This window comes from Leishmania mexicana, chromosome 31 (assembly GCF_000234665.1).
Source record: "Leishmania mexicana MHOM/GT/2001/U1103 complete genome, chromosome 31".
Classification (NCBI taxonomy): Eukaryota; Euglenozoa; class Kinetoplastea; order Trypanosomatida; family Trypanosomatidae; genus Leishmania; species Leishmania mexicana.
This window is the reverse complement of record NC_018335.1, coordinates 666,130-679,223: the sequence shown is the minus strand read 5'-3', so window position 1 is coordinate 679,223 and position 13,094 is coordinate 666,130. Positions and strand designations below refer to the sequence as shown.

Below are 13,094 nucleotides of genomic sequence, written 5' to 3'. Positions count from 1 at the left end.
GAAGCAGCACCGGCATCATGACGTCCAGCGCACCTCCGTCACCGCAGCCTTCATGCGCGGGCGGCGGAGCATGCGGGTGGGAGCTGGGGGCATGTCTGCTGTCGCGACATCTCCGCTCCCCTTGGACGCTGGGGCGAAACCAGGCAAGTCCAGCCTTTCCTTTCCAATGCACGCGCTGGTCGTTAGCGGCACACACGACAGCGATGCTGCGGAGGGCAATGATGATGACGAGGCCATCTTCCAACTTTTCTTTTGCGAGGCGCAGCTCCACCGTCACATCTCTGCAGAGGAGAACACGCGTAACCACATTCTCGCCGGCGAGGAAGTTGCTTTCACAAACCTGATCATTGATGCCTTGCAGGCTCGCGCCGAGCTGCTGGCTGGAGACGAGGCAGCAGAGCTGGTGATCAGGGACGCACAGAAGCGGGCAGAGGAGCGGCAAGCTATGATGATGGAGATCGAGAAAAACGTGGCTCTTCGGCTGCACGACGAGCGCATGGCACAGCTGCTGGCTATCGAGTTTGAGGCGCTGCTCCCGGCCCACGCTGCCGGCTACGAGCGCATCTTTCGTGAGGAGGCCGCCGACCTTGGCGAAGTGTTTCGCTGGCACAAAGAGAACCGCCCTCTGGGAGCCGGGTGCTTCATCAAAGCCCCGGAGGAGGATTCTCGCCTCACGTACTCCCGTCGCGGTACCGGTGCGGCAAAGTTTCTAGGGAGTAGATTAGCACTGGCAACAGGCGCTCATCGTGCCTCGTGCGCGCGCAGCTCTCGATTGTACTTGGCTCAGTTGCTACAGAAGAGTACGTCGAGTCGCTGTTCCACCACTGCGCTTGGCCCCCTGGCGATCACCGCGGGCGGGGCCGCAGCGGCACCGGCGCCGCTGTTGGATGGGACGCTGCCGGTGACGGATGAGGCTCTCTTTCAGGAGGAGGGGCGGGCGCGCCTCCAGGCAGCGAAGGATCAGCGCTATGCAGAGCTTCGAGGACGGCGCGCTGTGATCGATCTTCAGGAGGCGGCCGCTGCTGCGCGTGAGAACGTGCTGGAGGAGGAAGCGATGTGCTGGATGCAAATCACACGCCTCGAAGTGGATGGCATCTACGCTGCCCAGGAGGCGACTCGGGAACGGAAGAAGCGTGAGGCTAGCGCGGACGCCGCCACGGCGCACCGTGCAACGCAGAAGAAAGAAGTCAAGGAGCGCCTGCTACGTCAGCGCGGGCTCCCGGTACCCGAGCCAGGCGACAGCGAGGGTGATGATGCGGGTGTGCAGTCACACGTTTCGGGAAAGATCACCGAAGAGGATGCTCAGCCTCCAAAGGATCAGGCAGCAGTGGTGGGGGAAGGTGCGCTAGAGCAGCCGAGTCCGAGGAGTTCTTCCTCCACCGTACCGGACAACTTCTCTCCGCTGAGCAAGGTGCTGGCGGAGGATGCAAGCACAACGATAGACGCCAACGTCGACGCAGTGGATGACCTGGCGTATCTGCGCTTGGTCACCGGCGAGATTACCGACCCGGAGGCGTGCAAGCAACTCAGTGCGCTAGCGAAACGTGAGGTCGACGAGGAGATTGAGAACGCGGTGTAGGGAGGAGTTAGGTCGTCGTGGTTGTCGCTTAAGGCCAGGCCATCGAAAGGGACTTGTATACCTGTGGGCGTGTGTGTGTGTGTCTGTGTCTGACCTGCGCAAGCCCCGACGCAGATTTGAAGACATACGTGCCCACTGACGCGCACATTCTCTGAACCTCCTTTGGAACTTGCTGCTCACCGTCCTGGCGTGTCGTTTTTGTGTTTTTGTTTTCTTTTTTTAGAGGTTGTGTGGGTGGGTGTGAAGACTCAAGTCCTCTTTCGCCATTTTTTTCGCCCTCCCCCCTCCCCCCATCACCTACCTCACAGTTATCTCGGGTCTTGTTATTGGCGTCGTCCTGCACTTTGGGCGGCATGTTAGGAATTGCCGGGAACAACGGTCAGTCGGCCTTCGCCTCTCCTTCTCTCTTCCCATCACTTGCACATGTAGACTAGTACGCCAGCGCACCAAACCCGTGGCGCAGCTGCTGCTTCTTGTTTGTTTCTCTGTGCGCACCTTTTCTGCCGAGTCTTTTATTTATTTTTATGTTTCCCTTTTCTCCTTCCCCCCTCCCCTACCTCCGCTCCCCTCGCTTTGTACACTACCGCTGTGCGTCATCGCTGCAGTGTGCCGCGCTCTCCATCTGTTTTCTTTTTTCCTTTTTTTTGCTGTATGTTTGTTTTTGTATGCCCCCTGTCGATGTTAATGTCTCGTGTTTGCGGCATCCTCCTACCCACTACCACCTTCTGTGGTGTGCGTGTGTGTGAGGGGGGGGGGAGCTTTCTTCCCTTTCACGGACCTCACCTCTGGTGCCCCTTCTTCCTCCTCGGTAGGTTCTCGCTTATGGCCCCCCAACCCCCGTCACTTTTCTTTCTTGCTCAGAACACACCCCGCGTAAGTATATAAATATATAGATGTATACATGTACATATGCATTGATGTGTATGTGTGTCTCCTGTGTCAGACTGCCAGTTTTTCCTCCTCGCTTGCCCATGTACCCTTCACCATCCGATGACGGAAGAGAGAAAGAGGGGCATACGTACATGCCTGTATGCATAGGTGTACGCATGTGTATGCACACACTCCTTCGGGCTCTTGTGTGCACCTCTCTCCGTTTCTTTGATTTTTTTTTCTCTCCACCTTGGGACGTGCACATCTGCCTCGTAGCTGGTGTACCACGCAAGGCAGAAAACGAGACAAAAATGTCGCTGAGATGAATGGTAAAAAAATAACGCCCACCGACCCACCCGCCCGCCAACCCGCACACGCACACGCACACGCACGAGAACGGCGTCTGTGCAAGCGAAACGCCAATGGCCGCAGAAAAACTGATGCCCTTCACAACGCTTGGTCACGCACGCACATGACGCGTGCACTCGTGTGACAGGATCATGTTGCGGCTGCACGTGTGGTGTCTTTCCATCAAGAGTTGCCTGAATGGAAGGTTTTGCGGTTGTAGGCAAGCAACGTGTGAGTGGGACCCCTTCCCTCCACGCACGCACAAACACGCGCGCGCACGTATGTTTCCTCTCCAAAGCTGGCTTTGCATTGCTGGCGGCAACCCAGCAACGATGAGTAGCTTGATTTTCTTTGCGACAGGGGTGGAGGGGCAAGAGCTTAGCTCGTTGATCTATGTTTTCCCCGGAACTCTCTCCCTGCTACGACATCATCTTTCTCGTCTTTCCGACCTTGCTTGCATTCATTTGCTTCTCTCTGCGCTGCCGGGGGAAGCCACTGCACCTTCGGCATCCTCACAGAGGCCCCTCCCTCTCCCCTCCCCCTTTCCCGCAAAGAGAGACGCCTACCCACAGCACCGCGTCGCTGCTGCACGATTTCGCGTTCGGCTTTATTCTCTTCTTCCCCTCCACGCACAGCGACACACACACACACGCGCACTCAGCCATGCCTGGAATGAAGCTGGACTTCCTCAAAAACACCGCGCAGCGCGTGGCGATGGGGAAGTCGCTGCCACTGAAACAGGTGGAGGCCATTGTGCTCTACGGGAAGCCGGCGCAGCGGGCCAAGGTGGTGCAGAAGCTCCTCCCAGCCGTCTACGGACTCTCTCTCAACAAGACGACACACCACATTCTCCTGACGCTCTTGGACCACTGCGAGAACATGGATCGCGTAAACATGCTCTACCACGTGCGTAGGAAGTTGCTGGACCTGGCCCAGTCGCCGGTTGGAAACTCAGTGCTGCAGCGCATGCTGGAAAAGGTACCTGTGCGCCAGAAGAAGGAGATCGCCGAGGCGTTCGTGCTGAACGTGGACGAGGACGAGTTCCGGCGTCTGTGCGAGCACCCGTTTGGCAACCACGTGGCGCAGAAGTTGATGGAGGTGCCGGTGTGCGTCGACGTGGTGCTTCCACATTTTCTACCGTACCTGACGAGCCTCAGTCTCCATCCATATGGCATGCGCGTGGTGGCCAAGTATGTTGAGTGTGTCGCTGACGGGTGCAGCAAAACGATTGAGGCACTCTTTCCGTCGTACGCGGAGGCGGACCCAGAAGGCGATGAGGCTGCGGTGGCAGCCTCCAACGCGCTCGACAAGTCCGTTTTAGCCCTCTTCCGCTCCGCCGAGGAGTCGCTCGTGCTCACAGCGCTGGTGCGTCACATTCGCACGCCGGTCGAGGTGAAGGACGCGATTGCGGCACACGTGAGCGAGTTCGCGGCGGACTATCTGCTGCCCGCCACGGCGCCGCTGGAAGGTCTGACGAAGAAACGCGGTGGCGATGACGAGGAGTACGGGTTGCCCGACTTTGGCACTGGCTCGATCTCTGTAAAATCTGTAGCGGCCACCGACACCCCCGCCAATGTCCATGTCTACTGTGCGGTTCTCGAGCATGGCGACGATGTGCAACGCGCCGACGTGTGGTCTGCGCTCTCTGCAAACGCCGACATCCTGCACGCCATCACGCACACGAAGGGGGCTGTGCTCGTTGGCGTGGCAGCCGTGCGTTTTGTGGAGGCGGCGCGCAAGAGGCTGTTTGATGCCATGCTGTTGTCGACTCCTGCAGGTGCGCACTCCAACGGTAGCGACGCGGGGTCGAATACGGTTGGTGCTGTGGATACGGTTGCCACTTCGAGAGCCGACAAGAAGGGCCCCAAGAAAAAGAAGTCAGCGACGAGCGATGGGGCGGAGCCATCCAGCGACAAGGATGCTGCCAGGAGCTCCATTATAGACGTTGCCACGGACCCGGTGCGGTCAATTCTGCTGCGCGCCTTTGTTGAGGTCGCGCGCGACCTCATACCGGAGAAGGATACCCAGCTCCTTGTGCACCACGCTGTCACACTCGCGCAAAACTCGGTCAGCTCACCAGTGCTGCAGAAGCTGGTGGAGACCGACCTCACCGGCGGGTTTGCCAGCGCCATCCTGGCGCTGCTGCTCAACTCTACCGAATTCACGAGCCTCGTCACGCACCCCGCGGCGTCCTTCCTCTTGCAGTCGATCCTTCAGTTTTCCCCGGAGGAGGTACGGGCGCCGTTGGTGGAGGTACTTTCGAGCTACTACGCGGCACACCTGCACGACTCTCTCTCGTACGCGCAGGGCTCGCGTGTGATGCAGAAGCTGCTCGCCTATGCCCCGGATTCGACGGTGGTGCAGACGGTGAACCAGCTCCTCTCCGAGGCAACAAAGGAGGAGGAGATGACTGAGGCAAAGTGCACCGACGGCAGCTGCCCTGACGCGGTGGCTGAGGAGGGTGCGGCCGATACGGGGGAGAAGACAGAGGTGAAGAAGTTGAACCGCAAGGAGCAACGGGAGCTGAACCGGGCCAAGCACTACGAGGTTCTCTCTCATGCACTTGTCTCCTACGCCTTGCACACGCACGCGTGCTATGTCGTACAGACGCTGCTGCGCGAGGTGCGCACACGTCAGCTCGACCGCGAGCGCAAGCTGCTCATGAGCGAGCTGAAGCCGCATGTCTTCGAACTGGCGGTTTCACCGTGGGCTGGTCGCGTGGTGCTGGACACAATGATGTCCGTCGGCAGCGCACAGCTTGCAGACGCCATGAAGAATGTCGCCTTTATGCGGGCGGAGGAGTGGCTCTCGGACGTCTCCGAGGAGAAGAAGCGCCGCGGCAACGGCGTTGACCCGACACTGCGCAACATTCTGAAGCGCCAGCGCGAGGAGATCGACAAGGGTGTGGAGTTCAAGAAGGATGCGGAGGGGCCTAGCAGCGCCGAAGGGAAGGGCGCACCTGTGCACAAGAAGAAGAAACTCTTCCGCTCCATGAAGAAGTAGGGGCAGCTACAACAACTTACGGGAAGCTCTCTTGCTGTGCTTATCGAATGTGAGCCACTCTGCCTCACGGTGGCTTGTGCATACTTGGTGCCGGAACTTGCTTCCATGCGGAGTTCACAATCTGTTGGTGCAGTAATACAGCTGTTACAGCGCCAGTGAGGGTAAACAAAGGAGGACGAATGTCCATGGGAGCTGGTGTATGGATCGCGCTGTCCACCCCCCTCCCTCCTCAAATCTTTGGTGCGCATCCCTCTCTCTCTCCTTCCCTCCTCTCTTCCTTCGCTCGATGTTTTCCGCTGTGCGTTGAGACCCCCCCCTCCCGTTCCCGTGGGCGGACCAAGGGCCGTGCGAAGGTGCTTGCTTGCGTTTCTGTCCTTTTTCACCATACCAGTGTTGACGTAAGTTGGTCGCTTTCCTCTTTTCCATTTTTTCTTCGGGGTTTTTGAGGCGCCTAAGTTCGATTTAACGCAGCCACCGCTAAACGAAAAAAAAGAAAGGGTAGGGAAAGGTGCACAGATGTAATGTGCGACGTCTAAGCTGTCAAGTACCACAAGCCAAACTGCAAATGGTATGAGCGAAGAAGAGAAGGCGCCCTCGTGCAGCTAAAATGGTGTAGTCGTCGTCTTCCTCGCTCTCCCGCTCCATCATGGCTGAGTGTGTACCACATACTCTCAAAAAAAAAACCTGCCAATGTGAGGACAGGGACTGTCTGTGGCTCGGCCAGCGTGTGGCGAAGTCCTCCGCTGGCACTGTTGGGTGCTGTGCACGAGCCACGATCCACGTGTACTCCTCTCCTACCCATGCTACCACGAAAAAAAAAAGACACCCACGGATATGGAGAAGAGAGTGGAGGGCGGTGGGAAGGAGAGGGGCGGACAAGACCAACAGACTCTCCCGCGTGCCGCACTCTGGCATCCATGTTCGCTTCCTCACAGGCGTCTCTTATCGTTTTTTTTTTGTTCGGCGACTTTCGCATGTTTCGTAAGTTCGCACCACCCCTCGCTCACTCTCTCTCTCTGCGTCTTCGTCCCTTTTCTTGTGTTTGCTCGACGTCTCTCCCTTATGGGGCTTGCCACACGCCCACCCTCTCCATTGGCACTTCACTCCCAACACCTTCCTGGCGCACTCGGGCTTGTCCCCGCGCCACCACCGCGCTGCCCTCTCCCTTTCTCTCTCTGTTCTCTGGAACAACAACAACGTCAACGATGGGAAAACGGCCACCTAGAGATTTGCCGCTCCTCTTGCGTACCTCTCCTCCTCCCCTTTTCGTTGTTTTCCGTTCTCTTCATTTTTTTGTTGTTGTTTTTCTTGTCTTTTGACTTGGCGCTTTTCTCGTTCGTTTTTTTTCTCGTTCTGGATGTGTCTACCCACTCCTCTTGGTACGCCATCCCTCTCTCTCTGATCAGCAGGTTCTCCAACTAGCAGACCAACTCGCGCTCTACCCCACTGGATCTTCTCTGTTTCTCGTCCCTCTGTGTCGCCCTCCCTCGTTCTCACGCACATACAACGACGTGCAGGCGCGCAGACAGATTCGACAGACCGAGAAAGAGAGAGTGAACAACAGAGTTGCCCCTTTTCGCCGTGATTTCAGCTCGCCATCGCCGCAGCTATCCTTTCGCCCCCCCCTCCCCCCCATCTTTGCGTCTTTTTCTTTCCGTGTGTGTGTGTGTGTGTCCGCGCGGAGGCCCTCTGTCTTCTTTTTTTTTCGAAGCTCCACTTCCGTCCTTTTGTTTTCCTCGTTGCGACGATCCTAAAGTTGTTTCGTGTGTATTCCTGTAAGAAGCCTGGGTTGCTGTACGCCTGCCTTCCGTGCTCTCACACTACTGCTTCCCTCACCGTAAAAAAAAATGCAGATGAACTCCTACGCGGGTGGCTACAACACCCACAACCGAAGCTACGCGGCAATGGTCCCGCCGCCGATGCCGATGCCTCCTGGCTGGGAGATGGCGTACACTCCCAACGGCGAGATCTATTACATTGACCACAATACCCGTACTACGCACTGGCAACTGCCGGCGGAGTATACCATGCAGCAGCCCATCTGCAGCTATCGTGGCCCGCAGCGCCAGCGCCGCGGTATCGACCGTAGCAAGGCCAAGACGAAGATGTGCATGAACATTGAGAACGGCGGCACGTGCTCTTACGGGGCCAACTGCGCGTTTGCCCACTCCTCGGAGGAGCTGTCAACGCACCCTCACTTCAACCCCGCTCCGGACGTGGGCTACAGCGCGAAGTAGGAGGGAGTGTAGAGGACAGGCCTCCTATCACAGTGTCATGCTCTGCTTTGCCGACTCGTTTTTTTTCTTGTCGTTCTGCCGCTTTGTGTGTGAGTGTCTCGCATGCGTGCTCGCGGAGGACGACAGGGACAGAGAGAGACGCGCGGCACAGCACCAGCGACGACATGAGAGGAGGGTTTGTGAGCGTCCGAGTGCGCACGAGCACACCAAAAACGAGACAACAAAATGGAAAGAATGTGGCTGACAGCAACAACGAAGAGCGGGTGAAGCGGAACACATGAAAGGCAAGCCTTAAGACACGAGAGAACGGAAGACGGCGACAGGAGAAACGCGAGAAAGACTGAGAGAGAACGGTGACGGTAACACAAGAGGGGGAAAAAACAAAAAGGGCGTATTGTGCGCGTACCTTGTTTGAACCCCTTCTTCCTCCCTTGTACTTCCTCACTGGCGACCATCCGTCCATCACCGACTCACCCACTGCTGCTCCTTCTTCCCCTTCGTTCCCCCTTTTCTGCTGCCTCCCTCCCCCTCTCTGTCCTTCACCGACGCCGTCCGCGTTGCACTACTCGACTAGATACCTCCTTTCTCTTTTCGTTTGCTGTCCTCCTTGACTGCCACCTTTGTACGTCTTGTCTTGTGGTCCCTCACTCTCTTGTGTTTTCGTGCGATGCCCCGCGAGATCCTCTCTCGAACACACACAGACACAGACAGACAGACAGACAGACAGACGCCGATGCTGCACAAGTGTGAACACCACTTTGACGTTGTCGTGCTTACTCTTTCTGTGTTTTTTTTTTGTTTACGTTTGCTTCCTAATTTCTTCCTCTGTTCTTCACCATTAAGAGAGAATCTGTGCTGTCGACTTTTCCTGAGTAGACGAAGAGTGACCGGGAGAGAGAGAAAGGGATGTGGCGCTGAGTGCGATGCGGGGCTCATGCTTCTTCCCTTTCTCTCTTCCTCTCCTCTCAGTTTTTTTCTCCTTTTTGTTTTTTTGGCTCTGTGTTTTCATCATGTTTGTTGTACAGAAATCTGTTGGGCTGGATAGTGGCGAGGTGACGGAAAGAGTGCGGGCATTCGTGTTTGTGCATGGGTGCCTTGCTTGGTCACTCGTGCTGTCGGTGGTCATCTGCTTTGGTGCAGCGCTAGTTTCGATCTGTGTGTGGGTGTTCTGTCAGTCGCCGTAATCTAAGTTTGTATCGTGCTGTTGCCGTTTTTTTTTTGCTAGGTTTTCAAAGGTGAATGGGAGGTGTTGGCGGCTCTTTCTTTTTTTTATTGGTCTGGATGTGTGCGCTTCGTGGGGAGAAGCCTCTTGGGGCTCTGTGTTTGTGTCCTTTGTATCTGTGCATGGGTGTGAAGAGAGAAAAAGTGTTGCACCGTGTGCCTCTGTGCATGCTTACGGTATCCTGTGAAGTGTTCGTGACTGTAGTGAACCTCTTTATTCCCTTTGTTGCCCTTGTCCTTCTAGGATACCTTTTTTTGTTTTGCCTGCTGAAGTGCTAGTGCTGTGGTTGATCGTGTAACAGGTCGCGGGTGTTTGTGTGTTTGTGCGCGCGTGTGTGTGCCGTCGGTGCCTAGTCATAACGAGTAACGAGTAAGGCATTCGAAAACAAAAAAGGCAGCCTCTACCTAATGCGCATTGTTTTTTTTTTACCATCTGTGCGTGTGCGTGTTGGTACTCTTCCCCTTTTATCTATAGTTTTTCTTTTCTCTGAGGCTTTCTCTTTTTTTGTTGTTTTCTGTCGGTTGTTGTTTCATTGGCGTAGCCCCTCTTCCTGGATTTCTGTGCACCTGCTCATGTGTCCCTCTCTCTCTGGATCTCTCTGTGGTCCCCTTTGAGAGTGTGTGAGTGTGTGTCTGTGTGCATGCGTAACACCGTCTTCGTTGTTTGTTTTCTCTGTCCTTTGTTTTGTATATGCTGCACGCGAGGTGGTCTTCCTGTGTTTTGTGTGTCGCTCCGTCTCGACTTCGTCGGCGTCTGGTGGTATTCTCTTGTCGACGTCTTGTGTGTTATTTGTTGTCCTTTTTTTTGCGTGTGTGTGTCTTTCGCCAAAAATGAGTGAAAAGCGAAGAAGAGTGGTCCGCATACCAGAGGAGGGCTCTTCCCCTCCCCTCCCCCCAACCGCCGCCGCTGGCGTGCGTCCATGGCTCTTCTTCTCCCCACGTTATACCTTTGGCGCTCTCGCCCTCTCTGTCTCTCCATCCCTCTGTGCGTGCGCCCTTGTGTCCGTGAGTGTGCGTGTTTTGGAAGGACCTTTATATGGTGAAATCAGCCCTTTTCTGCCTTCTCTCTGTACTAGCTCATCTCCACCCGTGATTCCTCTGGAGCCATGTTTGGTATGTTTCGTGGTATTCCCTTTGTTTTGCCCCCCCCCCCTCCCCCACACACCACCACCATCCTTCTCGCCTCTGCCCCCGCCTCCGTCTCCGTACCCCGGCATGCACGTCTGCGTCTCGTGGCCATGTAATGCTCTCTCGTTTTGTTTTTTCCCTTTTCGTCTTTTCTTTTTTTTTCTCGCATGCTTGTACTCGTCGAGGGAACGTTGCAGAGCGGTGGCTCCCACGCGGCATACATGGGGCACTCTCAGAAAAGGAGTGACACACGTGGGTGTGCTTACCACACGCACGTTCTATCCTGAGAAAGCGTGACGGAGAAGGGGGCGAATACGAAGGAAAGGGCAGGGGCGAACAGGATGGCCTTGATGCATATATATGTGTGCGTGCTCTCCCTCTCTCTCTTGCTGTCTCGCAGATTCCCTTTCCCCTACGCACGCATACATCCAGGCATACATACAAACTCCTCATACGGTTGCACCTCGTTTCACTATTTGTGTTTCCTCTGTTCTTCTGTTTTTTTTAGCTATTTAATCTACTAAGTCTAGAACAGCAATGAAAACTCCCCGCCCCCTCACCACCACGACCACGACCAAAAAGAACTTGATCGACACACACGCGCACGCACGCACGCACGTGTTTTGTTCGTATTCGTCACTTCGCACTCGATGATGCCGTTCGCGAACGGCACGGTCTGCACAGCCTCTGCCATGCACGTGTGAGTGACAGTCGTACGAAAAACTCCGCAGCGCTTTACCTTTTTTTTACTCGAGCACAGCGGAAAGGGTCTCTGACGTTGGACTGGGTGACGAGAGACAGCTAGTCAGCCTTCCACGGTATCGCATCTCCACGCGGTCCCTCAGGGCTGCCGTTATCTCCCCCCTCCCACTGTGTCGAACAGCCGTCTCACGATTGGGCCATCCCCGTTCTGAACTGTCCATCTTTTGGCTTTCCCATCACTCTTGGAATGTTGGCACTTCTCTGGCAACGCTCACATACACCGTACACGTACGCGTTCTCCTCTGTGTGCCGTCTTGGTAATCCCATCAACTCGCACTGCCACGCGACTCTGCCACACACGCACATGCCGCGATACGCTGTTCGACGCGAACGACACGAAAAGAAAAAATCAAACAGACGGCCGCCCATATCAGCATTCTATAGCAGGAGAGATTCCAGTCCCCTCCCCCCTCTCCACAAAGAAAAGTAATATTTCCATACCGCCGGCGGGAGCCCTCCCCCTCCGCTGCTATCCAGTCATTGTGTACCTTTCCTACTCTTTCTCTTCGGTGCTTTGTTTTGGGGCCCTCGCACGCGTCGGCAGAACTCAAAGCTCGCTCATTCCCCACACGTGCCGACTTCCCCTCCTCCCCACCAAAAAAAAGGAAAACCGCGAACCGCAAACCATCTCTGGCAGGCTAGCGAGCTCGAGAGAGAACAGAGGGAGCTACGAAAGTCTCATCACGGGCTTCAGCAAGCACAAGGCTCAGCCAAATGACAGACGTCCTCTTTGACGTGCGCAACGCCCTCGTGGTGGGCAACTACCATCAGGCCATCGCTGATGGCAGCACTGCGCGCGCTCTGTCGAGCAGGCCGGTTGATGTGGCCGCCTTCAATGCGGAGAAGAACGCGGTGATCGCTCTGGGGCAGATTGGTCTCGGCCAAGTCGACGCCGTTATCAGTCAGCTTCGCTCGGAGAGAAACCCGCTGCTCGTGACGATTCACACGTGGGCAGAGCTGATTTGCGCTATGCGCGACTACGGTGCCCTCTCCGATCCGGTCACGAACGTCACGCAGCGTCTACAGAGCGATGCGGAGACGGTGGCGGCGGATGCTGTCTACAAGGCCGTATTCGCTGCCACAGCCCTGTTCTACCAGCAAGACGTCATCGGGGCCCTGACGCTGGCAAAGAAGTGGCTCGGCGAGTTGCCCACTCCGGAGGGGTCGCTGGTCAGGCGCTACACGGTGGAGCTGCACGGTGTGGCGATAGAGGCACTGCTGCGGCTGAATCGGCCAGATGAGGCGGCGAAAGAGGTGAAGCGCATGGAGCAGGTGGACAGCGAGGCGATCGTGACCATACTGTACAGCGGCATTGTTTCCCTCCATCAGGCTGCGTCTGACGTGCACGCGGCCAACTATGACGCGGCCGTATCCGCCTTCAAGGAGGTGCAGCTGCGGTGTGGCCAGAGCATCATGGTGTCGAACTTGATGGCCCTCGCGCACATGGGTCTCAAGGACTACGACGCGGCGGAGCGCTCGCTGCTCGACGCGCTAGCCGTCCGCTCCAACGATGAGGCCACACTGGTGAACCTCGCCGCCGTCAGTGCCCACAAGGCGAAGTCCCTCGACGACGCTGAGCGCTACATCCAGCAGGCGGTCTCGATGCATGGTACGTGGGGTGACGCCTACCATGCCAAGGAGCGGAACCTCGACCAAGATATTAGCGCTTTCATGGTGGAAGTGTAGCTGCCCACGTTCATCAGTTTTAAGGCAGCACCGTGGCCAAGGACGCTGGTAGTGTAAGGACTCTCCTTGCGCGCGCCTTAGTAGGCGACCGTGCACATGGGCGGCTCTCATTGGCAAGCAACTGCAAGGCGCGTCCTACCGACTCGGTCGATAGTGGCGGAGCGGGGTGAGGAAGAGAGGGGGGGGGTCTGTGCGTGCCCTGGGCAATTCTGCGTGCACACACCCTGCTCCTAGTGGGACGAGAGCGGAGCAGATGCAGT

At 56.6% G+C, this 13,094-nt stretch overlaps 4 protein-coding genes across 4 annotated transcripts; all 4 read left to right on the top strand.

Moving 5' to 3' along the window:
* Window positions 1-70: 70 nt before the first annotated feature.
* Window positions 71-1,579, top strand: LMXM_31_1760 (conserved hypothetical protein; the record flags this gene model as incomplete). The annotated part of the gene is made up of 1 exon (XM_003877971.1): window positions 71-1,579. The coding sequence occupies one exon, from the start codon at window positions 71-73 to the stop codon at window positions 1,577-1,579; it is 1,509 nt and encodes a 502-aa protein (XP_003878020.1).
* Window positions 1,580-3,460: 1,881 nt separating this feature from the next.
* On the top strand, window positions 3,461-5,800 carry LMXM_31_1750 (conserved hypothetical protein; the record flags this gene model as incomplete). Its single annotated transcript, XM_003877970.1, has 1 exon — window positions 3,461-5,800. One exon carries the CDS (start codon window positions 3,461-3,463, stop codon window positions 5,798-5,800), a length of 2,340 nt encoding a protein of 779 aa, XP_003878019.1.
* A 1,847-nt stretch (window positions 5,801-7,647) lies between these two features.
* LMXM_31_1740 (putative zinc finger protein 2) lies at window positions 7,648-8,037 on the top strand (the record flags this gene model as incomplete). The annotated part of the gene is made up of 1 exon (XM_003877969.1): window positions 7,648-8,037. The coding sequence occupies one exon, from the start codon at window positions 7,648-7,650 to the stop codon at window positions 8,035-8,037; it is 390 nt and encodes a 129-aa protein (XP_003878018.1).
* A 3,825-nt stretch (window positions 8,038-11,862) lies between these two features.
* LMXM_31_1730 (putative coatomer epsilon subunit) lies at window positions 11,863-12,834 on the top strand (the record flags this gene model as incomplete). Its single annotated transcript, XM_003877968.1, has 1 exon — window positions 11,863-12,834. The coding sequence occupies one exon, from the start codon at window positions 11,863-11,865 to the stop codon at window positions 12,832-12,834; it is 972 nt and encodes a 323-aa protein (XP_003878017.1).
* Window positions 12,835-13,094: the final 260 nt, after the last annotated feature.